The sequence below is a fragment of the Schistosoma haematobium genome, chromosome 1 (genome assembly GCF_000699445.3).
Source record: "Schistosoma haematobium chromosome 1, whole genome shotgun sequence".
NCBI lineage: Eukaryota > Metazoa > Platyhelminthes > Trematoda > Strigeidida > Schistosomatidae > Schistosoma > Schistosoma haematobium.
The window spans coordinates 72,397,993-72,425,519 of NC_067196.1; the positions used below are offsets into that span (position 1 = coordinate 72,397,993).

At 32.2% G+C, this 27,527-nt stretch overlaps 1 protein-coding gene across 1 annotated transcript in view; it reads left to right on the forward strand.

Moving 5' to 3' along the window:
• Window positions 1-27,527, forward strand: part of UNC13C_3 (Protein unc-13 C) — a gene marked incomplete at its 3' end in the record, with an annotated part of 136,419 nt that overhangs the window by 20,398 nt on the left and 88,494 nt on the right. Inside the window, exons 8-14 of the mRNA XM_051218576.1 lie at window positions 6,768-7,007; window positions 8,607-8,762; window positions 13,134-13,193; window positions 15,745-15,837; window positions 24,079-24,135; window positions 24,660-25,159; window positions 26,697-26,887. Coding sequence (XP_051075072.1) covers window positions 6,768-7,007; window positions 8,607-8,762; window positions 13,134-13,193; window positions 15,745-15,837; window positions 24,079-24,135; window positions 24,660-25,159; window positions 26,697-26,887 — 1,297 coding nt within the window. The remainder of the gene's footprint in view (window positions 1-6,767; window positions 7,008-8,606; window positions 8,763-13,133; window positions 13,194-15,744; window positions 15,838-24,078; window positions 24,136-24,659; window positions 25,160-26,696; window positions 26,888-27,527) is intronic.

Consider the following 27,527-nt stretch of genomic DNA (forward strand, 5'->3'; position numbering starts at 1 on the left):
TCAAACTACTTCCTAAAATTTTGTGTATCAATCGTTTATGACAATAAGTTTTCCCAGTTTGTTTACACTACTTTAAACCAACCAAATCACTACTTCGTTCTACACATTCCTACTAATATGTAATATACATAATAATGACAAAAATAGTATATAAGTACTTATCATCAAATTATCCTCCTGTTGTTTGTTTACTGATCAGACAGATAAAAAATAACCTATTTACTATGAAACGTGATTTTTCTTCAATCCAACATTCATACATTATTTCATTCACCTTGTTTTTCAATTCCCCCTCATCCTGACTAATTACACATAGAGATTGTTAAAAAATATAGTACTATTAATTTTTTTTTTTAATGTTTGAATTTGTTTTCTGTTTCCACTGCAACTATCTTTCTCACTTTTTTATCAAAAGTGTTCATAGGCACTTAATTAAATCATCAGTTTAGCAAAAACAGTCACTATAGCAGAAAAGAACTAAATTTGCCTATATATATAAATATATATATATATATAATATATATATATATAATAATATATATATATGAGCTATCTAATGCATACGAGTATCGATTTTTGAATGAACGATCTTTAAGTTACATCAAGATTTTCCTAAAAAGAAAACAACTTTAAATGAATTGAATAATAAGGCAAGTGAAAAAATATAAGATCAACAAAAGGAATAAATTACTACTGATTAAAGTAAACAGAAATCTTAATAGAAAAAAGTAATGATAAGTAGGTAAATAGATCGATAAAGGGAAACTGTATGCATGTAATAGGAGACAGATAGTCAAATATAGAGATAGAAGCAACTAAGTGACATACTTGAACGAATATATTAAAATATTATGAATAAAGACGATTAAATTAAGAATGAACTTGTTAGATTCACTTAAATACATTTTCTAAAATCTAGGTCGGAATGTCGTATTTATTATCTTTACTTGAGCGTAGTCATTTATTTTTTTCTGCCAGACAACTAAGTCTAAGTACTGATTCATCGTATACAACCTTTGATCATTTAAAGAATAAACTTTAAGATTTTTTTAAAAAAGAATGATGAGTTTATTTTAAATAAAACATAGTCAGCGTTCAGATTGATCACAATAGTTTGGTTGTTACCTATTTGATACCTAATTAGTTGATCTAGAGACAATTTATTAATTGAGTCATTAATGTTACACACTTTGTATAAATATTTAGCTTTTGTCAAATTGATTGTTTTATTACATTTCAGTCAGTTAATTTATTTTCTTTATACATTCTTAATCCTCATCACCAATATCATCGTGTTAATTATAATTTCACCAACTGACGTTTACCTAAATAACCTAATATTAATTATCCCTGGATTATGTTTATAATCAAATGTTAGATGCCTAGGAAAATATCACTTGCTTGGTTCATGCGGACCCCTAAATTAACGAATTCCTGTTAAGAAATTTAATTGTGCTTTAGTATTAGTTTCTTATCTTTTTCACGTACATGAGTAAGAAACTCAATTAAAAGGTTAGATGAAAACATTTTACAATTAATTTTATTACAGACTAATGTTTAAAAAGTAACTAAGAGGTTTTTGTTAACTCGATGGTTTGACTTAAAAGCTCGCTGAATTCATCCACTTTCGTTCAGCTGATTGAGTTCAAATAATATCTTACCGTCATCATTTAAATTTGTCATAAAGAAGGGTTCTAAAGATTTTTAGTGAGTAGCGTTATGGTGTTTAGATTTGTAGAAATAAATAAACAGAATATTTTCAACAGATGATATACAGTTATCTGTTATGGCAAAACGAGACATAATTATTAACACAAGCCTTTGAATAAATTGAAGATCAAAGACAAAATCATTTACCAGATGAATAGCTTCTTTTTAATTTAAGTAACTAAATTATATACAGCCTAGTATAAAAGAGGTGGGCATGATATAAAATATGATAAGCGATTTCTGCGCATGAGTTTTATAGGTCAATCACATGACTGTTAGGCTAAATTCTTCTTAATTTTTATTAAGAAAAGGTGAAGTGTTTGCTTCTATTATCCAAAAAGACAAATACATAAATTCTTATCATTATTAATGGTCAATGGGATCATTTCAAATTTACCCTACTTAAAATTCATATTACAGTAAAAGCTGTCGATCTAAAACCTGATTCATTGGTAAAAACATATTCAAATAAAAATTAGTTTAACTAATATCAAACATACAACTAATTAGTATGAATGCTCAATTCATTACTTTTGTTGAAACTAACTAATTGTAAATTGTTTACAAAATAATTCAGAAATGAAAAATAAAATCAAAATTATAGATAAACTATTTTTTTTCATTGCTTTTGTTTTTGTTAACTATTCTTTCACTTAACAATTTTATAAATTTAAAGCAATTAGTCCGCTTTGATGAATTTCGATAATGTAATAAAAAGACGAAGATTATCAGATCTATGTGATATATTAGTGCAATACATTTCGAACAATCTGATCTCACATATACTTGTTAAGAACATTTATATATCAGTCAGTCAGCTACAACGTAGGACCAGGCACATATATGCATCGTTCCAAGTTGCCATACCTCATTAGCACAACAAGATGAACATCGGATTCGTAAGAGTGGTTAATTCAGTGGTGGTTATATATAAAGGAAAGATTGCATATAAGTATATAGTACAGGAAGAAAGAATTAGTTCGTAGAAAGAAAGATATGAAGCGATTTTAATCTCTTAGTTTAATGGAAGACAGAGAGTATATACACCTACACCATTGTGATCTATTCTGAGCCATGTTACCAAAAGTTCCCCATTCATTAGTTACGATGGTTTCACGGACCCCAATCAAGTAGTTTACATGTACCAATATGGCTCAGACTAGAAGTTAGTGACTTCAGTCACTGATGCCACGTTTTGGTTTGGCCGCTCCTAACTTTCTTCTAGCCATCCCGAACACCGGTTAGCATTGCACATCGTGGTAATCGGTGTTCAGGCATACGTAACACGTGACCCAACCATCTCAGTCGATGAAGATTCACAACCTCATCAACTGATTTACCATCATTCCCTAATAGCCTGCGTCTAACCTCACTATTACTTAACCAGTGATCCCAGCAGATGCGAGCAATATTTCTAAGACATCTGTGGTCAAATACTAGTAGCTTACGAGTGTCTTCTACTCTTAATGGCCATGTTTCGCAGCCGTAAAGTAGAACAGAATGAACTACTGCTCAGTGTACCCGCCCTTTTATTGGTAGACGAATATCTCGCCTTCGCCATAGGTGACGTAAGTTGGCAAAAGCCAAGCGAGCTTTTCGAATCCGTGATGAGATTTCGTCACACACCAACCCATTATGGCTGATCAGACTTCCAAGATAAGTGAAGTTGTCAACGCGTTCGACTACTTCACTCCCTATCCTTAGTTCAGGTGTTGATGCAGACCAGTCTTGAAGCAGCAGCTTGCATTTAGAGGGAGAGAAGCGCATTCCAAACATTCTGGCATTGTTGCTCAGTGCTATCAAAATACTCTGCATTTATATATAAAAATAGATAGATAATTCACATTGTAAATAATTTTTAATTACACCAATCCTAATATTAAACTGTACAATTCAATAAATAAATAAATAAAACTTCACAAACTAGTATTTTTTTTTCTTATTTTTTAGTCTTCATTTTCTCCTATTCACTTTTATTTCAGTTTGCTAATCAACTTAAGAAATTGGATGAATCATGAAATGTTTCGTTTATTTATTTTTGGCTGTTGTTGTTTGTTTTTCATTTTTTTTTATAAAAAAAGAGAAAGAACTTGCAAATAATTTCTTGTGATTTTTGATCGATTCATTGGTAACTTCATATTTGTTATTTTTGTTAGAAGCAATTATGATGAAAACTAATTTTTATCAAATTACTTAAAACTACCAGTTAACATTCACAGAAAGTGCTATACAACCGATAAAATTCAAGCTATATTTATATATGCTGTTCAAATTCCTTATAAGGTAGTCATTACTGAGTATACAAATAAGTAGTAGAATCTAAATCTGTTTTGACACAATGTTAACCATGTTAACATCTTAAATCTAGTTCTTGATTCGATGAGTTAGTTTTTTTCGATGAAAATAAAATACAATCAATTCATTTTGATCTATACTACAATGAATATTGCATATTTATAACATTATATTCATATTATATGATATTTATTAAATAGCGAAAAATAGCAAATATTTTTTTGCGTGAATTCAAAGCGCATTTAATAGTCGGTAGTACAGAATATTATAATATAGCACAGTATGGTAAATAAACTCTCGATTGTTTGCTAGAATAGATTATTATCATTCTGTTTCACATTTCTATAAAATGTAGATATGTTTGAATAGTTCCTAATCCTTTCTTAATCATAGATTATAATTTAGAAATACAATAGTTGTTTACAAAAAATTTAAAAAATGATTTATTAGTTCGGTTTTTGTTTGACAAGAACATTTTATAAAATATTTATCTTTTTTCTCTGTACATACGTTGGTTTGTTGTGTGTTTACAACTTCCTGTCGGATATTATTGAACGGCATAATATATATATATATATATATATATATATATATATATATATAGACAATCACTGAAATTCAAGAACAGAAGGATAGATGGCTGGAACACTTCGGTGAACTCTTGAATAGACCAGCTCCATTGAATCCACTGGACATCGAAGCCGCATATACAGACATTCCTATCCATGTCATTTCACCAGCGACCGAAAAGTTCAGAACGGCCATCAGACAAATCAATGGCGGGAAATCAGCAGGACCTGACAATATACCGGATGAAGCTTTGAAGTCAGACATATAAGTAACTGCAAGTATGTTTCACGTTCTGTTCAGGAAGATTTGGGAGGAAGAACAAGTGCCGACTGAATGGAAAGAAGGATAACTCATCAAGATACCAGAGAAAGCAGATCTGAGCAAGTGTGAGAACTAAAGATGCCCCACACTAATGTCAGTACCAGGAAACGTTTTCAACAGAGTATTGCTGAACTGGATTAAACATCCAGTAGACGCCCAAATTTGAAATCAACAGGCTGGATTTATTAAGGATCGATCGTGCACAGACCAGATTGCAACACTATGGATCATCGTTGAACAGTTAATTGAATAAACTTCGTCACTATACATCAACTTACTTAACTATGAAAAGGCATCTGACAGTGTAGATTGGAGAACCTTATGGAACCTCCTTCAAAACTACGGTGTGAGTGGCTAAGAAAATCGTCAATATCATCCGGAATTCATATGACGGGCCACGCTACAATATAGTGCATGGAGGACAGTTGACAGAATCATTCCAAGTAAGGACCGAAGTTAGACAAGGCTGCTTACTCTTCCCCTTCCTCTTTCTTCTGGTGGTCGACTGATGGCAAAAACAGATTACAATGAACAGCTCGGAATCAATTAGACGATTTGGACTTCGCAGATGACCTAGCCCTTCTATTACATACACACCAAAAATTGCAGACAAAGACAGCCAGTGTAGCAGCAGTCTCTGCATCAGTAGGCCTCAATATACACAAGGGCAAAACCAAGGTTCTCAAATTCAAAACAGAGAACAACAATCCAATCACACTTGATGGCGAAACTCTGGAAGATGTAAAATCCTTCACATACCTGGGAAGCATCATCGATGAACAAAGAGGATCAGATGCAGATATAAAGACGAGGATTGGCAAAGCAAGGGCCGCATTCCTACAATTGAAGAACATATAGAACTCAGAACAGCTTTCAACCAATATGAAAGTCAGAATCGCCAATACGAACGTCAAGGCAGTTCTACTGTATGGAGATGAAACTTGAAGAACTACTACAACCATCATCAAACATGTACAAGTATTTATAAAAGGCTGTCTACGCAAGATACTCAACATCCATTGCTCGGATACCATCAACAACAGCCTTCTGTGGGAGAGAACAAACCAGATTCCAGCTGAAGAGAAAATTAGGAAAAGACGATGGAAATGGATATGACATACATTATGCAAATCATCAAAGTGTATCACGAGGCAAGCCCTAACTTGGAATCCTGAAGGGAAGCGGAAAAGAGGAAGACCAAAGAACACATTACATCGGGAAATAGAATCAAATATGAAAAAGATGAATGGAACCTGAAAAACAGCTAGAAAGGACTGCTCATGACAGGGTTAGATGGAGAATGCTGGTGGGCAGCCTATGCTACTCAACGAGGGGTAGCAGGCGTATATATATATATATATATATATATATATATATATATATGAGCAGTTTTGTTTTAACAAACAGTAAAAAGGTTTTTCAATAATGACCACCGAAATCGGTCATACATTATTTATTTACAATTAACTGTAAAGAATTACCACCTATTGGTCAATGATATCGGTTCATAAATCAAATTATTTGAAAATTAGCAGGAATCACGAATGTTGAGAATCAACCCAAATTGAATGTATGCGTGAATCGTTGGTATCAGCATCGTAAGCTTTGGCTTTGTGTTTTCTTAATTACAGTATTCATCAGTGACTGATGGTTATAACTCTTATTATCAAATCCAAAAGTTTTAAATCCATTCTCTTTTCGAAATAAACAATTAAATATATGTTAATCCAGTACATTTTGTTGTTAAGCGTTTTTCTACTGATCGACAACTCTCCATTTGGAAATTTAGATTTATTCAACTTTTTTTTCCTGATGTCGTGTCCAGAAATATCTATTCATCTTCCTCTAACTTTTTCAAAAATATTTTTTAGTAATTATGAAAATCTTTATAACCAACAATCTTACACTACGAATATACCAAGGTATCGTTATTCCGGTCGGTCAGATGACGAAGAATATTTATACCCTCAACCAACAAAGGATGAACAAAGTCCAGTTTATTCTGATTGTGGACCATTTTCAGATATAGATGAACCAGATTGGAATCCTGATTATGTTAACTATCGCCATAGTGGTGATTATATACCATGGACAGATGAACACCAAATAAGGTTAATTTTATCCACTATGTTTCATTCTGATCAGTATAATTTGGTATAATTATAATTTGATGATAAAATGAGACATTTTTTCGTGAGCTTTTCTAAAATTCCTTCAACGCACTTTAGATTGAACAACCGACCAGCATGATTAGCTTTCCTATGATTATTGTGACCAAAAAATTATTAATTAAAACAATCTACAGAGATTTACATAGATTTACTTTATTTTCGAATATTTTTGTGGGTGTTTTTATCATTCCTTAGTCATGTATTATTGCATATTTTGTTGATACTTACATATAGAATTAGGCAGAAGATCAAAAAGTGATTTATTCATAACATAGGTTTACGTATTGTATACTTACCGCTAAAATTGTTAAACATTCATACTAAAAGCATAAGCTATAAATTATTCATAGTTATAGTTTGAATAAGTTTCAAAGACAGTGAGAATTAATGTTAACGGCAACTGACATTTGGTTTAAAATCATTGATGTTGTTCTACTTTGAACTCGTAAACTGAGGGTTGTGTGTTTACTAATGAAAAATTGATGCGTTTTTTTTCATTTATATTTGAAGCTAATTATAATTGATTGAACTGTCACTTCATTATTTACTGGCTTATTGAGCTGTAGCAGTCACATTTTATGATATGTTTATATGTCTTTGGTAAATTCGTTTATGAAACTGGAAAGAAGGTTATATTTCTTAAAATGAATAATAAAATTCAGTGTATGTTCTGTTGACAGTGATGATAATTTTTAGTATTTTGTCAAGTTTGAGTAAATCAGTATATTTGACAGTTTTCTACATTTCTGAAGTGGATGATATATAATTATTCTAAAAATTATTTGGTTTGGCGAATAAACTATAGATAGTAGTCATGAAAGCATATTGTTTCATACAAGTATAAATACAAGTTATACGAGATACCTTGACTCAATAATCTACGTCTTCTTATCTATAGGTCAGTTATGTAAGCATTGTACTACCTGGTACAAATATTTATTAATTCAAGTTATTATATGCTACAACAGCACAGCAGGGATTGAATTAGCAGGATGAGAACTACATACTTAGGAGATAGATAATGAATAGATCTAAAAACGTCCATTAACTTGTAGTTTAACCATTTAAGATAATCTACTATAGATGTTGAATATTTGATTTATCCTAAATATCTTCACAGCAGTTTTGTAATACCCAGTGAACTATATCAGTATAATTTCCTCTCGACAGGCAGACGACCAACTCACGTACTCTACAGGTGGATGAGGTCCTTGTATTCATCTCCAGGTTTTACTGGACATCTTCCCAGAAAGGTTGACGAGGTTTACAAGACAAGTAAAATAGTCACCATGCTTAACTACTCTACTCTTTTTACTAAGGCTAGACGCTGACGCAGACTAGTCATGCATTACAATTTTTTATCTAGGAGGAAGGAAGTGTATCTAAAAACTCCTTCCAGTGCAGCTCAAATAATTCACAGTACGTGGTATATTTTCACTTCACTATTAAGGTCTGTGTGTATTTGACTTTTCAAGTTTATTTTTGATAACGGTTCTTAGATCTTTCCAAAAATATTCATCAAATGGTTATTTTTTGTAGATTTAGTCAACGCCGTCGACGATCTCGCCTCAGTCCTCAAAGTAGTCGATATTATAGAGGAGGTTATGTTCGTTTACCATATCCGCAACCTGCATATGGAATTTCACCATCTGACGTTTGTTGCGAAAAGTATCCACATATAAAATATGATATACCGTAAGCATATATAATTGTATTTTACTATGTCAGTAATTTTTAATAATATGATCTTTACTAAATTAAAGCTCTGTTTATTAAATGTGAAGAATATCCAACTGGAATGTAAAATTTGTTAATAATTTTATAAATCATGGTGTACTTTCATTCATATTTCAATTTTTAATAGCACTTAGAGGTACATATTTTCGAACGCTATCCTGATGAATTTAGTATCAAAAATTCATTCCAAAATGAATATTTAACAAAATCTGAATAATTCAAACTTTTGGTTGTATCTTTTTATGGAAAAGATGGGCTTTTGGCTAGCAGGGGGACCCAGGGCGCACGTTTTGTCCTACTTGAAATTTGTCGGTTGGATGTACTTACTTTCTAATAATGATATAAATTCTGATATTATCATTTTTTCCAAGCATGTGAATACCTCTTTTAAAATCCTTTTGATTCACTAGAATCATTTAAAAAGACGTGGGATATTTCCCACTGCAATTCTATTTATGAAGTGTATTTCTAACTTTAGAAAAAAGAATATCTAATCTAAATGAATGGTGCATTATTAGTTATGGTAGAGCTCCGTGGTGTTTATTAAGACATGTTGATCAAAATGAAGTGTTTCATCAAACTCATCTACTCACTTCCCTAGATAACATAAATTATTACATTAGGAATGAACACTGATAGGATTTGAAGTGCTATCTCTTGGTTGTTACTAAATAATGATAGTTATGGGGAAAAATAACCGAACGTAAATTCTAATGCAATTCTTTAATTAGATTAGGTTGCCCACTTGTTGTAATGTTAAAAGTACTTGTTGAATAACAGTATTACACATGTAGGTAATCAGAAATTAAAGACTAAACTGTACTGAGTTTAGTTATCGAAATGACTGATTTTATTCACGTCGTTATGCCATTTCTCTTTTCTTTACTTTTCTTCTCTTAATGTTTTATTTTACTATTTACAACATTTTATTCACTCAAACAAAAGAAAAAATTCACCTATTGTTTGGATTCAATTCAATAAATAAGTTGAAGTCATAGTAGAATCATTTAAAATATTTCAGTTTTATGACATACATTGCTCGACTTCTAAAACGATTCTTTTGAAAATCTGATATCATTTGGAAAATTAATGTAAGTCGAAAAGCATCAGGCCTAGCTTATAGCTCTTTAACTTTATGCATTCACAGCCTCAAAATAGATTGGGGCCGAAAATTTAAAATGTCTTAATGAACATAATACCATATCTAACATCTACTTGTAAATCTTATTGTTGACATTTTCTAACCCGTACTGTATAAAAAAACGGTCATGTAAAATTACTAGTAATTGTTGTTTTTAGAAAAGAAACTAATTCTGTTTCTTAAATGTCTATATCATCATCATCATGTAATTAAAATCCTTGACAAAACTAATTAAATTCGAATCGGAAACCACTAGTTCTACGTAACGCTTTTTATAAAATATTTATGTTTCAGGGGCAATTTTTTTGTTTTGCCCATACGGAAAATTTTTCAACAGTGCTACATGTTATTTCTATTCTTATCTGCTTACTAATATGTACTTTTTAAAACCCAAAATACAGAGTTCCAAATTAATTTAAAGAAACAAATATTGTCAACTGTGTAATTGTCTACCACCTACATTGTTTATTGTAACGTAAATTTTTACATGTTTGTTTTTAGACTTTCGAATTAATTTATCAAAACCTCGATACTATAATTTGTTTCCAGCTGAAATGTCTCTTCCTAATATTTAATCATCCTCTAGCCATACATACAATTTACTAAGACTGTTCACTAATGGTTACTAATAGAACTCAACTAATTTTTTCTGGTGGTTGTTAATTTTTTCAGAATAGATATTTTGAATGTCTGTTAAATTATAGTCAATATATGTTGTTGAATCAATTCATCATATAACAACAGACTAATCATTAGAAGAATCTTGAAAATATAAATAACATAGTATTAAACAATTTTTTTCTTAATAACCTATAAAATTTGTCTCCAACGTTCTTTTACCACTCTTCTTTTATTTTTTTTTGTAAATTTACTCAATTTTATTATATTTGTTTTTGTTACTAAAGTAATCACACGAAATTTGTCTTTTTTCCAGTTTTCCATATTTTTTCACTGTGTATAGCGTGATTGAATTTTATTTTGTAAAATATTAAAGAAAACAAATCCTTTATTATTATTATTATTTATTTATTCTTTGATTTATTTTAATTATTTATTATTTCTTTTAATTACTGGAAATTCTAATGATGTTTACTTTGAATCTACCATATTCTAGAAAAGAAAATTTGTTCTAATCTTGTATTATTGATATCGTTTATACTTACTTGTAGTATTGTATACAGTTGAGTAATTTTTAAAAATTTTTTTGATATGCCTGATATCGTTCCTATGTATACAATTTCTAATAAATTTGAACAATTTTGGTAAAAGAATTAGTTTGTTGAACATTCTAATTTATATATACTTAATTCTTGTCACTAATCGATAGTTCTTATAGCTTACGATAGCAGACTATATTACCCTTTTAATTTGCGTGGTTACTAACTTGATTGATGTAGTAGGCTTTATTGTTAGTGTAATTTATATAAGTTGTAATAAATTACTAATGGATAGCATCAGAATCCAGAGCTTGTTTCTAGTTAGTGTAGCTTTCTTCAATAGAAAGTTTTGTTTTCGGAGGAATATGGCATATATGTTGACAAATCTATGCATACAGCCTATATGGAAACATTAAAGCTCTAGTATTCTTGTTATTTAGTCCATTTATATCTCTAATAGATCAGTAATGTACGGCTACCGATCAAAATGTTTATAATACGTAGGTGGTGACGATAATTGAACAGGTGGAGTTTAGATTAACTTGTATCTACTATGTAGATAAGTGAAAAACTTTGACTCCTTCAATGCAAAATCATACGATCAGAAGAACTTACCGTAATATACTCATAATTAATAAAGGACTAATTGGAATGTAGTTCTAGCAACACAAGACTAATAAATAGAAGATTGTTTAAATTACTCATTAATTCAACTTTTCTTTCACATTCAATCATAAAACTATTAAAATATCTAGCCATAGATTATCTGGGATAGTTTAATGAGGATTTGTAATTAGTTACTTTAAACTAATAAATCCTAAACTCTGATGTACAGCTTACAGAATATTTCTGAAATATATCATTGTTTCAATAATGTTAATTGTATTAATGGTTATCTAATCAGTGGAAAATTATTGAGGTGTTTTTACAAAAAAACGGTTTGGAAAATTGGTTGGCAATTTAAATGCTTTCACTTTTCATTTCATATGCTTACAATTACTATATATATTTACTTTAATTGATATAACATTGATAATTGATTTCCCAACGTTAGAAACAATATTTTCGGTGTAATGTTAATGTTTGTATGTGTTTAGTAACTTCAATTTATAATTTTCTTCTTTATTGAAGCTAAATATAGTTTAAAGAGTTTGAGTTTTTCGAGCCCATTTTTAATACTCTTTACTAATCACTTATTTATTTGTAACTGTTGGAAAAGATATATAACCGAAATAGGGTTGTAGATAAGTAAAATAAAACAATGGGTAGAGGTGAATAATCAGTTACCGTTTCGTGATTTTTGTTATTTTGGGTTGAATAAATCAATGATAATGATTATTTCTCATTATTCATATATATATATATATATATATATATATATATATATATATATATATATATATATATATATATATATATTAATTCTTCAAGGGGCACTTCCTTAAAGCAGTAGTTTATTTGGAGTCTAAAAACTGGTTTTTAAAGCAAACTATCAATTAAACTGCTCCAATCATATCAATCTTTCTATCAGTTAGTCAATTTATAACAACTACAATTTGATAAAATATGGTCTATAAACTTATTGATCCTAAAGAATAAAAAGATACTTTGTCAATTGTACTAGCTATTCCCAGATTCATTAGAGTATACAGTTTTTCTTCTATAGCATTCTTCAATTTAGTAAAAAAATAAACAAGGAATCATTTGAATTCATTTTAATTATTACTTTAAAATATCGGAATGAAAGTTAGATGACCCTTTGACCTCTGTTGTTAGTGTTATGTTTTTATTCTAACTAAAATTCTTTATATTATATATATATATATATATATATATATATATATATATATCCAATATTGAGATATAATGATCTCGTAACTTTCTATTCAATTTTTAATGGATGCCTTTCCCAATTCATTTTTCCATGGATAACTATTTTATGCAAAAAATGAGCATTTAATGCTTTAATTTTGTTGAAACGAATTGATTAAATTTTATGCTATTTTATTGTTTATTTTTTGTCGTATTTAGCTTAAATTATGGTTGTTGTTCATGTGAATCGGATTATGAAGTGGATACAAAAATTATTAGGTATGTTTCAGTGATGATTGTAATGATTATTAACCACATCATTTTTATTGTATATTTTTCTTAAGTAGCAAATGTTTTAATGACTTGATTTTGAAAAACGGGTTTGAATTTGATATAAATCCTCTGTTAAGTAATTGATGATATCAGTTTTTTGATAACTGTAGCTGTTTTTCATTTGAATCGTAGGTGTCTAAGTATAAACTTCAAATTATAATAGTATCTGAGTTCATCATCTATTTATTTAAGATTATCTTTTTATATTCTATACATACGAACTTTTACTCATGAATAGAGGTTATCAAATCACTAGTCGATAGATCTTGAGTCCGAAAACTAATCCAGCTAGTAAGATATGACCATATATATCAGAAGGGGTTTTGTGGAAATTGTAGTAATTTAAACAGTTGAGATCATGAGTCAATTGAAGCCAGACCACCATGGAAAACCTGGAAGCACTGGACGGCCGTTTCGTTCTATTGTGAGACTCCTCAGCAGTGCGCATCCACGATCCCTCCTCGCGGGATTCGAACCCAGGACCTATCAGTCTTTCGCGCTAATGCTTAACGTCTAGACCACTGAGCAGGTCGGCATCTAACGGTGTTAATGTCTAACTTAAACTAATCCACGAAATTGAACGACACATCCACCATTGTCATCAGTGAGTTACTACCTCACAACTGACCCGGCTGAACTCCACTGGTCACTGCTTCTCACTAGAACTCCAGAATATATCTCTTGAAGCCAGTCACTAATGAGCATGTGTTGATTAGTATCAGAAAGGGTTTTGTGGAGATTGTAGTAATTGAAACAGTTGAGATCATGAGTCAATTGAAGCTAGATCATATATATATCTATATAATCCTCACAACGTCTTATGCAAACATTATCGAATTTACTAAAAACAAAGGTTTTTTTCTAGACTATAAATTCTATTTATTTTTCAATGACTTCAAAAATCCGTTATAATTAACACTTTATACTGTCATATTCTCAACTGAAAATTTACCAAATTTACGATTTCGAAAATATTATAATTCACGACCTGCTCTCTAAAATTGTATTGCTTCCCTTGTTTAAAAAAATAAATATTCATTGTTATATCTTTGAAGTTGATCTGAAAAGAATTTATACAACAAACAAAATAAAATTGGCCACGTTTTACAATAATTTAAATTCAGTGTAGTAATTGAAAAACTGTTTATGATAAAAAGAAACATAAAATGTACTTCATTAAAATCATGACAACCATTAAAAATCTGAATGCGCTGCTGAGGAGCCCTATACGAGGACGAAACAGTCGTCCACTGCTTCCAATTTCTAATGGTTGTCTAACGTTGATTGGTTCATGATCTCAATTAAAAGTGAAACAATCTCCACAATCCGAAACTGAAAATATATTTTAGTTAAACGATAGGCTAGTGCATCGAGCTTTTTATTTTTAGAAAGAAAAGTTAGGGTTAAACTCATTTCTTTATTATTTGACCCGACTTTTATTATGAAAGTTCATTTTCAACAACAATAAACTAACTGTATAAGCTACAACTTATCAATGTGTAATACAATTAGTTACAAAAAATCACTCAATGAAGCAGTTTAGTTTCAAAAGATATATTATAATGTATGTCATACTATACTTATCGTTGTCTCTAAAGGATTGCTGACATCCAGTGGCAACACCATGTTAGTAATGCAGAGGTTCGGGAACGTGTGTTCGGGCACAGCGACGATAATTCGGTTGGCGTCACCACCTTGAAACATCGACCTTGGTGGCTTGGACATGCCTTCCGAATGTCGTCTCAGAGAATTCCACGTCGTGCATTATTTGCCGACTCTGGGACTGGTTGGAAGAAGCGGAGACGTAGTCAGTGTATGACATGGTGTCACGGTATGAAAAAAAGCTTCAAAGGGCTTGCTTCTGTTGGTCCTTCACGACTCCCTGGTCGGGGTCCAAGAGATGGTGCAACACAATGGCTATAGACGCTATCAGATATGACTCAGAATAGAAGCCAGTAGCGATCCTGCTGTAACCTTCTTTTACTTTCTTCATAAAAAGTTAGTGTATCTTCGTTAACTGAAAAATTCTTCTGCTTGTAATTTTCCGTCTCCCCACTATTATTATTATTACACTACCTTACACTAATCTGTGGTTGTTATCGTTTTTTTCTTATACACACCTTACCTTCTTTTTCTCTTCCCATTCTCATTGTTTTGTCTGGCGCATATATATTTGGTGCCCCCTTGTACCTAGATTTATGTGTTCAAATAAATTAATAAATATTATACTTTTAACAGTTACCCTGTAAATCGATTTTACATAATCGTACATTGTATTTTTGAATCTAAAATATTCACATTTTTCCACCTAATTATGTTAAGATTATTTGATTGAAAGTTCAAATATCTATTTTTATAATTCAAATCATAAATGTTTCCTTTTTGTTTAAGTATAATTAAAACTTTTAAAATTATTCATGTTGTGTAACATAGTGAATAACATACAATCTATTTAATTTCATTTGTGAAGTTTTTCTTTTTTTCCATTGGGTTTCAGTTTTGATCAAACTCAAAATTATACTCCAATCGGTGTAAATTATCAGTTAGAAGCTTCAAGTCCTAGTGTTGGTAAACTATCATTAGCTTTAAGGTAATTTTTTTGTGAATATTGTATTATATAATTTTTTATGAGTGTTTATTAACTATAGAACAATTCTGTATCTGTAGTTTTGTTCAATTTGGGAAAAATCGTATTATGAAAACTTAAGTTGATGTTGAGTTTTTATTTAACCATTTGCTAAGAGATCAGGCTTTAGCCTTACTAACATCTCACTCTGTTACTAGCCATACACGTGAAGTGCTTAGAAGATGTATATGGTTCCTATTTCACAGATCATGTTTCCCAGTTCTAGATTAAAATTAAAATTACTGCTGGGTAATATACTTACTCCCTGGTTCGTAGATGGACATCCAACCTGCTAATCTGTTGGTTAAAGTTAGTTAAAACCACTTAAGCAGAGAGAAGTTTGCAAGTAAGAAGTTTAATTGCGAAGCTTGGCAGATTTAAGTGTGTTGGATTCCTATTATTAGTTGATGTGTGTATTAATTGCCGAATGCAGTATTTACAGTGTTTACAAAAATAAACTTTTTCATATTTAGTCTAATACAATGAGAGAAGCAAATGAGAAATAAGAATATTGGACAGATTGAACAGTTATCATTAAATTCACATGGTATCCATGAGTTGATTAAATTCACTGAACTCAAAATAAGCATGAAATTAACCAATATGTCGCAAAGCTAATAGGATAAATAAAACATCATCAGAGTAACTAATGTAAGCGCTTACAACATTATAAGCAAAGATGAATTGTGCCTAGCAGTGGAATCCAGGAGGTCCGTTTCGTCCTATTTGGGACTCCACTTAGCTGCTGGATAACGGGATGGCGTGGCAGATATGTGCATCTGCTGAAATCACACCATGGAGCGATTCATTTTTAAGAAACAATTCATTTAGAAATACGAATTAAAATCATAAATTCCTTAAGCTCCCTTTTTCTTTTTTGTTTAATTAGCGGTTCGTGCAACAACAAAAAAACTTTTGTTCTCCCTTCAAGCAAACTAGACTACTTTACTCCATAAGCTATCCGTTAATTTGTTTGTTTTATAAGAGCTTACGCCTGTTACTCCTAGTGGAGCATAGGCCGCTGACCAGCATTCTCCAACCCACTCTGTCCGGGGCCTTCTTTTCTAGTTCCATCCAATTCTTGTTCATTTTTCTCATGTCTATCTCCATTTCCCGGCGTAATGTGTTCTTTGGTCTTCCTCTTTTCCTTTGGCCTTCAGGACTCCATGTGAGAGCTTGTCTTGTGACGCAGTTGAGTGCTTTCCTCAATGTGTGTCCTATCCACTTCCAGCGCTTCTTCCTAATTTCTTCCTCCGCTGGGGTCTGGTTTGTTCTCTCCCACAGTAGGTTGTTGCTAATATTGTCCGGCCAACGGATCCGAAGTATTTTGCGTAGACAACTGTTAATAAACACCTGTATTTTCTGGATGATGGCTTTCGTAGTTCTCCAGGTTTCTGCCCCATACAGTAGAACTGTCTTGACATTTGTATTGAAAATCCTGACCTTGGTGTTGGTTGACAGTTGCTTTGAGTTCCAGATGTTCTTCAGTTGTAAATATGCTGCTCTTGATTTTCCTATCTGTTATAACTTGTGAACCTGTGTGCCCTGTTTATTGTATAACTCAACGAAACTGCCAATCAGAGAGCAGCGAATTATCGATCGAACCAGTGATGCATAGAACACGTGCGAGCAGCCTAGAGTCCTGATTGGTCCTGCTTCCCGTTGAGTCCAGAACACCAATCTTAGCCTCTGCAATATGAATCATTTATTTCAAGCATACGGGGTTTATATACCAACCAAACAGACCACAACGTACCATACAATATGAAACAACATTTGTACAAGAATTAGCCAAATGTGGCTGTGAATGAGGGAGATAGTAATTAATAGACAGGCCATAATTCAAGAATGGTAAATCGTATAGTAATAGTCTATAGGTCAAATTAAATCTTATAATAAGAGCGACATGAATATGAACAATCTAGTTACATAACAACTATACGATAAAAATATACCCATAGTATTGGTTCATAAATGGGTCCCGAAAGTTACCATTCATTATTCTTATCTGGATATAACACTATCCGCGCTTGCACATCAGCATCAGGTCCACCGTGTTCATCAATGATGCTGCCCAAATATGTAAAGGTTTTACATCTTCCAAATCTTCCCCGTCAATTGTGATTGGATTAGTGCATGCCGTGTTCTATCGAAGAATCTTGCTTTTCTCTTTGTGTATATTGAGACCTACTGCAGCTGAGGCTGCTGCTACACTGGTCGTCTTCTCCTGCATTTGTTGTTGCGTTTGCGATAGAAGAGCCAGATCATCTGTGAAGTCTAGATCGTCCAACTGCATCCTAGATGTCCATTGTATCCCGCGTTTCCCATCAGATGTTGACGTCTTCATGATCCAGTCGATCACCAGGAGAAAGAGAAAGGGTGAGAGTAAGCAACCTTACCTGACATCGGTCTTTACTACGAACGAGTTTGTCAACTGTCCTCCATGCACAATTTTGCAGTGTAATCCATCATACGAACTCTGTATGATATTGACTATCTTCTAAGGAACGCCGTAGTGTCGAAGAAGTTTCCATAGTGTTGTTCTGTCCACGCTATCAAAATGCCTTTTTGTAGTCAATGAAGTTGATGTAGAGTGATGAATTCCATTCAATTGATTGTTTCACAATGATCCGTAGAGTTGCGATTTAGTCTGTACACGATCTATCCTTACGGAGTCCTGCCTGTTGGTCTCGAAGTTGGGCGTCTACGCAGTCCTTCATCCTGTTTAACAATACCCTGTTGAAGACTTTTCCCGGTATTGAGAGAAGTGTGATGTCCCTGTAGTTATCACAATTGCTGAGATCGCCTTTCTTTGGTATTTTGATCAGAAGTCCTTCTTTCCAGTCTTTTGGTACTTGTTCCTCATCCCAAATCTTATTGAAGAGAATGTGGAGTATCCTTGCAGTTGCCGCTACATCTGCTTTTAGTGCCTCTGCTGGAATGTTGTCTGGTCCTGCTGCTTTGCCATTCTTGATTTGCCTGGTGGCCATGCTGATTTCTTCAATTGTTGGTGGGCCAACATTGATTGGGAGGTCCGTGGGTTCTGCTCTGATGTTGGGTGGGTCCAGTGGAGCTGGTCAATTCAAGAGTTCCTTGAAGTGTTCTACCCACCTGTTTCGTTGCTCTTCAATGTTGGTGATTACCTCGCCTTCCTTGCTTTTCACTGGTCGTTCTGGTTTGCGGCGATTTCCAGAGAGTTTCTTTGTCGTGTCATACAGTTGTCTCATGTTTCCTTCTCTTGCAGCCTTCTCACCGTCATTGCTAAATCTTCCACGTATTTACGTTTTTCAGTTCTGATGCTCCTCTTCACTTACTTGTTTGCTTCTGTGTATTCAGCTTGTGCCTTGGCTTTTTCTGCTCTCGTTCGGCTGGTATTGATTGCTGCCTTCCTGTTCATCCTTTATTGAATCTTATCCAGTGTATTAACAGTGATCCATTCCTTGTGATAGTGCTTCTTGTGGCCCAGAACCTCATCGCATGTTGAAGTGATTGCTTCTTTGATCCCCTTCCAGCTGCTCTCCACAGTAGTTCCTTCTTCATTGAGTAGATCATGAAAGGCCTGGAACTTATTGCTGAGGACTATCTTGAATTTGTTGAATTTTTCAGTGTCCCGAAGAAAGGCCATATTGAACTTTTGTGATATTGTCCGCCCCACTGTCCAGTGCATCTTGAGTTTCAATTTCATCTTGGCGACCAGCAAGTGATGATCTGATGCTATATCAGCTCCTTTCTTGGTTCTCATGTCTTCCATCGTCCTCCTGAACTTTTTGTTGATGCAGATATGGTCGATTTAGTTTTGCGTGGTGTGATCCGGTGAAGTCCATGTGGCTTTGTGAATGCGTTTATGTGGGAATATGGTGCCGCCTATGACCAGTTTATTGAGGGCACATAGGTTTGCGAATCTCCCACTATTTTCGTTCTTTTCTCCTAGTCCATGTGGTCCCATGATGTCTTCATATCTGGTGTTGTCCATTCCAACCTCGGCATTTAAATCTTCCATCAGAATTGTCAGGTCCTTTGTTGGACGATTGACTGTAACCTATCGTAGAATTGATCTTTATCGTCTTCATTGTAGTCGTTGGTAGGTGCATAGCATTGGATGATGTTCAATGAAATGCCCTCTTTCTTTGTTTTAAAGGAGGCTTTGATGATCCTTGGTCCATGAGATTGCCATCCTATAAGTGCATTTTGTGCTTGTTTGGACAATGTGTTTCACTGATCTCAAGCACCTCTAGGTTGTATCTCCTCATTTCTGAAGTAATTTGGAAGACTCTCCCAGTCTGCCACATTGTGCGAGCGTTCTGTGTACCTATATAAATGGTCGCTCTGGTTGTCGGAAGGGGCATCGGTCTCGTGACTTCCGAAGGAACTCGGCTTTCACCATGAGGCGTCATAGTTCTTCTAAATGAAGACCTTCTGACTCCCAGGGCAGAGTTTAGGTAGTTTGAATAATTTTTTCTGGTTAGCGTTTTTTTAGCGAGTTAGTTTTCTACGGGATGGGGACGCTAACCCCATGCTTAACCCTTTTCCTTTATCGTGGCTTGGAACTGGCAGTAGCCCCCGGCAGGAGTCCTGGCGAAGTTTCGTTTTATAAGCAAATCAAATCGGAAGTTGAATTTATATGAATATTCGTCTAGATTAGAACGAGTAGTTTGACAGAAATTTGGCGCCGAGTGAAGAGAAGCCATTATATGTGAAAATTACATTTGAAATAATCTCAGCGATTGAGATTTAAATAATTAAATTCCAACGTTTTGTCCAGCTAACTTGTCTAGATTTCTTCATGGTAATAATCAAAATCATCAAAAAAAAACAACTTTTAAACAATCAAAACTATGCTGTGACATTAAAAGAAGAATATATTTGTAAAATCTCAGCGAATGAATTTTAAGTAAATCCAACGTTTCACCTGGCAATCTGGTCCAAGCTTTTTCAAGGAAAATATAATCAAACAACAAAATTATCGAATATAAATAGGTACAAGGTTCTTCGGTTTACTGTATACTGAATAAGTCATCCAATCAACTTGAAGGATTTTTTAAAATGGGTAGTTGTATTAATGTGTAAGGGACATGTTTATATGAAAATTAATAAAGGTCAAACAAATAACTATGCTGTGTTACACCAATCAAACGAAACGTTGGAATTATTTAAATTTCAATCGCTGAGATTATTTCAAATATAATTTTCACATATAAAAGTTCAATTTGTTTCATTTTTTTTTTCAACATCAAAATAATTAAATTAGGTCGATAAATCCCTGATCAAAATTGTTTTACGAATGACAAATATTAATTCAATAAACAATATATCACATAAGCATAAGTGATAATAATAATAATGATAAGCTATAGTTCAATTAGTAATATATATATTTGTCTTCCTTGATAATTTTAAAATATAAAGCTAACGTATTTGCACTTTATTGATGCAGACAATCTACCAATTCTTCATAAAATTGTACTATATTCCCCCAGTCATTGAAAAATGAAAGCGTACATTTAATTGAATTGTGGAATTTTCATTATTTAACATTACGAAACAGTAACTCTGTAATTCAATTTTTATTGGTTACAAGTTACATTGTCTTCAGTGATACACATTTATTCTTCTTAGAAAAAAAAACTATTAGTTTTTTGGTCGTTTTAGTAATATTTTAACAATAAAACAAATTTACTCAGTTCATTTACAGATATCAATGTCAAAGTTGAACTTGATAGTTCCAAGTAAATTGAATATTTCTGCGTGTAGAAAAGTTGTATTTCTGACGTTTTGCGACTTAATCTACACTACTTCCTCAGAGTAAATAAATAACCGGAATAAAATTAACACATTTAAATACTACTAAAGAATATTTTTAGTGCAATCCAAATTATAATAAGTCTAAATATGTCCATGTAAAGTTGTCTTTAGTCAAGGTGAATTTGTATGACCTGTCACTGTATTAATTTGTACGTGTGTAAATTGTGTGGGAAATAAATAAGTTCATATATGGTTGTTTTGATAATCCATTCGGGGTGAATAGAATATTCTGGCTTTCTTTCCTATTAAGGGCAGAAGGATTTAGCATAGCTGTAAAATCCTTTCTGAATTATTGTAATGTTTTTAATATCAATTTAGTGATTATTATAAATAGCATGTACTGCTATTGTTGATTTAACTTGTAGATTTTTCCAATTCTACAGAATTATTAGGTCTTTTTATGTAATTTAAGTGTTTCTTGTCATTAGATAGTCTTCCCGTGAGATCCCAACTTGTACCAAAGAACATATAATTTATTTAGTTGTTGTAATTAAACAAATTAATTTATGCGGTTATTATCACTAATTGACATGATTATAATATTGAATGTTAGCTAATCATTGTTCTGTCAGAAATAAGTTAATTTTAATACAATTAATTAACTTTTTGAATATTCTGTTAAAATCTATTTACATTCGTTTTGATCATCAATAAGAATAGAATTTTGATTACCATTTTTAATTATCCTAATTTGCATTAGTTTAACATTTAGCGATAGTGATTTTTATGTGAAATTTACAAATGTATAAATTTGATAAATCTATAATATCAGAAGGGGTTTTGTGAAGATTTTAGTAATTTCAATAGTTGAAATTATGAGTCAATTGAAGCTAGACTACCGTGAGAAACCCGGAAGCACTGGACGGCCATTTCGTCCAAGTATGTGACTCCTAGGATGAAACGGCCATCCAGTGCTTCCAGGTTTTCCACGGTGGTTTAGCTTCAGTAACATTTCATTTTGATTATTTCTGTGTCCAATTATTGATTTATTACTTTTTACTACTTGGTTATGTTTTTTTTTATTATTTGAGAGTTTACTTCTTTTTCGGTAGTGCAATACAAAGTTCGTTTTAATTATTTGTTTATACCGCACAAAAAACAGGTCTTCATGGACTCTTCTCTCTCTGTATCTATAATTTATTCCAACCTTACTATCGTTGCTCATTAGCAATTAATTTATCTATGATTATTTTTTTTAGTGGATCCTATGGTGTTTAGACATGTGTACTACATTATTTAGTTAGACATATAGAGTTTATCAAATTAGGAGCAAGATATGTAATCACTAGTTATATATAAATCGATGATTACATTACAACTTGGAAATAACTGGGTTTAAGCCGATAATTTGTTACCATGTTCAAGTCCAGAAAACATAGCGGATAAAGTCACTGAGCGATTTCAGAAGAGGACAAAATAACTCTTCAATACTTCTTCAATAGAATAGTTTACTAAAACGACTCCACTTCCTTAACAGATAGTACTAAGTATTTAAGTGGTTTATCTGTTTTGTAATTACTGAGCATTTGTTGCGTAGTAACAGTAGTCTACGGAACTCTAGAGATATAAATGTAAAACCTGTTTGGTATGTTGTTTAGAACATTTATCTATGTTATGGTTAACTGATGTTTTTTTAACGAGAAGTAAATGTCCTATCACATGAAGTTCTTCCCTTTCGAAAATCTTTTCTTGTATTGACTCTGATCAAATTTGAGATAAAATGAATGTAGAACTGTTTTTTTAATCGTAAATCAACATATGTTTTTCTTAACTTTGTTTACCCTCCTTTCAACTGTATCATCCAATCTTATCTGCTTGACACACATTGTTATTTTGTTACCAGGGCTAGTGGTAAAATGTTTTTTTTCTGATATGATATAATCCATGTTCTTGTATGCGTTTTTCGTTAATACTTGGCTTAATTATTGTTTCCTCCGTAGGTTGTATTCCTCGAACTTTACCTTATGTAGGGTACTTTTGAAACCAGAAAACCCTAAACATCGGTTTCGTCCTAGTATGTGCGAAGTCGTAACTGCTTGAGTTCAGACATCTCGAGATTGAAACAGTTATCTCCAGTGACGTCGGATAGCTGCTGCACTATATAGAAAATTGACTGAAATTTGAATCGTACCACTGGAAAGCAGCTCAGATGCTCCAAAGGTTTGTTGCGAGACCCGATGACCCTGAGTTTGATCTCGGAAGGGGCCATGGTTGCACACTATTAGAAAGTTTTATACTAGAATAAAACATGTCAAAAATCCCAACTACTATCATTTTATGACGAATGTAGCCTGGAAACTAGGTAAATCTTCATAAATGCTTCCAAATAAACCTTTATTTTCCTCACTATAACATGTATATATGTTTGCTACTAATATTTTCCTTTTTTATTGTATTTTATAGTCGATCAAGCTCCCCAACGCGAACGTTTAATTCTAATGTCTGTTTAAAAGTTATTAGGTAAGTATACATAATTTGTTACTCCATTTATATTTTTTACTCCTACTCTTATCCCCTTAGTATCATATTAATTATACTAACTTCATTAAAGGCTAAGCCTGTCTATGCATTTCTTATTTTATTTCAGCATTCATGATCTAAAGTTTGCTAAGGTTATTTACCATGATAGTTTAATTAACTTTAATTTGTCATTTTATAATACTATTTTTGTAATAATGATTGTCTGGAATCTGACTAACTTAAAAGTTCTTACCTAGTTAAATCGATAGTACAATGCATAGTTGACTCAACATACGGTAAACTTTTAATTCGCACAGTTCAGAAGCTTATAATTCCTTTTTGATTGATAAATAGTTAGTAAAATAATCATAACTCTTTAAGTATTTAATCTTAAAACTGGATCCTCTAGTTATAAGGTTATTTCCTAAATTTTTCTCATTATGTTTACCATTTAATCTTAACCTTCTTTCTCGTTGTTTTTACAATTTTCATGTTTTATTTGTTCCTTCGTCTATATTTTACAGTCCAGAATCAGTTAAAAATGATTTTCGTGCATCTGCTGAGGCAGCAGTCGCGCAACACTTGCCTCCCGGTGAACATCCTGCAGATTTACACTTTGTGGATCTTACTCCAATTCCAGTCACATCTTTAGTAAGATCTTCCAATATTTCACCCAATTGTATGACTGTTTCAACTACTAGTACTACTACCACTACTACCACCAGCTTACTCAGTGCTACATTGGATCACTTTAAAGCGGAAACTTCGATGAAACTCCCACAAGATACTTCAGTGTCCACAGTTTTTTCTACTTCTACTGAAACGTCTTCACGTATCCTGAATAATCGATTAGCTATGGCTCGTGATAGTTTTCGTCAATCGGGTGACCATAGCAGGTCAATTCCAAGTACTGTTGAAACAACTTCTATAAATAGACTTGATGCTGATTTTCTACGAGAAAAGCAAGCTTCTACTGTAGTATATAATGCTGATCTTGACAGGGATTTAATTACTCAAAAACAAGGTAAGAACTTAATAGACGAAATAACATGTTAATCTGCGCTATTCTTACTACCTTATGAAGAAATTCAAGTTTACTATTTTGTTGTAGCTTGAAATGGGAATGATCAGGCTGGTAATCATATTAACAGAGTTGTTGTTTTCTGTTCACAAATGTTAGTTTTTAAGTGAGCAGTAACCTTAGCTAACTCGTTCATCTCTTAAGATTTTACTTTCCGTGCATAATACAATCAGCTGCGCTTTTACATTATTATTAAAGGAGTTTTAACGGGTAGCTGAATGATTAGTGGAAAAAATATTAATTAGAACAGTATTGTCAATATGCTAAATAAATAATATTGAACAGTTGAAAATACCACTGACTACATTTATTAATCAACGTGTAATTCGTGGGTTATATTGAGATGTCGAATAAGGTGTTGTATGGCATTTAGATAATTTGACTTACAACAACAGGTTGTTAGTTTAATCTTCATTCATTTATTTTAGTTTGGACAGCTGTCAGGTACTAATAAATCTAACATATAAAATGTTACACCAAAAATGGGTACATAATTCGGTAGTCGGTAAAATGAGTTACGTGAACATTTTATAAAAAGAAATAAAATATATTTAAAATATATAAAGTGACATTGACTTCATTCGGTAATGTTTTCACTGCTTATTTATTCACAATGAAATTCGTTTCAATGTACTACAACAAGGGAAGTGAGCCAAATTTTCGATTTGATAAAACAAACTAAAAAAACTTATTTAGTGTGACAATATTAGTTTATTATAACACACTTTTTTAATTTGAAAGTGGAAGTTTTATGTTGGTCTGTCGTAGGTAACTAACAATAAACGTATAAGTTTGGCATTAGCTGAAGCTCTTAACCAAAGCTCTTCTGTTATCTTAAAGAAACGAGTGCTGTTCATGGGATATAAAATTGCATAATGTTATGTCATTACTAAGAAACATTACAAATGAGCATTTTAGACAGCAACTTACATCCTATCGAGTTTTGTATGTGTTTTAGCGCATTTCTGAGTAGTAGTTGACTTAATGCTGAACTAGCCTTTAGAGCTGATTAAGTTCTTCCACACAGATTACAACGTAATCATTGGTCTAAATGATTCGAGATATTGTGCACTATGTTTAATGTAGGCTTATTGAAATGTAATCAGAAGTAAACCCTGCACTTGGTTGGTGAGGACAAATCCGTTTTTTAATCATTCCCTCTAAATATGGAGAAATTAAGACTAACAAAAGCAAAAACTGTGTCAAAATTTGTATGTTTTGTGGGATGTTTCTTGTACAACTTTCATCCTTTTCTTATATAAATAAGTCGCTGCCATTTTGAGCAAGAAACATTCAATGAATTCCTTTTGTTCAAAATTATTTGATATATTTAGTTTCCTTTATTCTCCACGTATAACATCAGTGCACCATACAGGGTATATGGAAGATATCTTATTTGAGACCTTATATAGACATATAAGTAAATGTTTTGCTTACCTTTTTTTATATAATTGTTTATGTGAAATAATTACTTCTTCAGAATTAATGCCAAAAATGCCTAGAGATTCAATTACAAGTCAAATATCCGTAGTTACTACTACTACTACTGCTGCTACTACTACTACTACTACTACTTGTGCAACTACTTCAAATGCAAGTGTAAATTTTCAAAGTTTATGGGATCAAAAATCAGCTTTCAAACCTGTTATACGTTCGTTAGAAGCTGCTAAAGTAAGTAAGCCGTTTTTTCTCAGGTTGACCTAAATGCTTTGCAACATATTCAAATCTACATCAGTTAGAATCATAGTTCAGCGATACTAAAACTTCGACAATTTAGTGCATTTAATTATAGATTCTAGCTTTTGTAATAATTAATGTTATTATTTTTTGGAATTTGGAAGAAATTGTTTCATTTCTGTCTGTCTCTTTTCATAAATGTATTACATGCTTAAATCATTTGGTTTGTGTGCAGAATAGTAGACAACAGGTATAATTACTGACAAATTAAACAACTTGTTTATACTTTAGAGTTACTTTTGATCTAGGTGTTTGAGATAACATATTGACTGTAAAGAACTCTTTTATAATGAGATACTCAGTTAACTTTGATATGTACTTCGACTTAGAATATTCACTATCCTAAAATGATGTTCATTATTTTACTAACCTCAGTTACCAGGCAAGAAATAGGTGAATAAAATTAATATCCAATAACTTACTTTAAGGATGTCATTGTTTTCTATTTTGATAACTTTTTTTCTGTATTATCTTCCACACTATAACCTTGATGTTAAAATATCTGGACGCCGATGACTTTCAAGATATTATTCACATTTTAAATATTTCCTCCTATACATGACCAACCAAATTA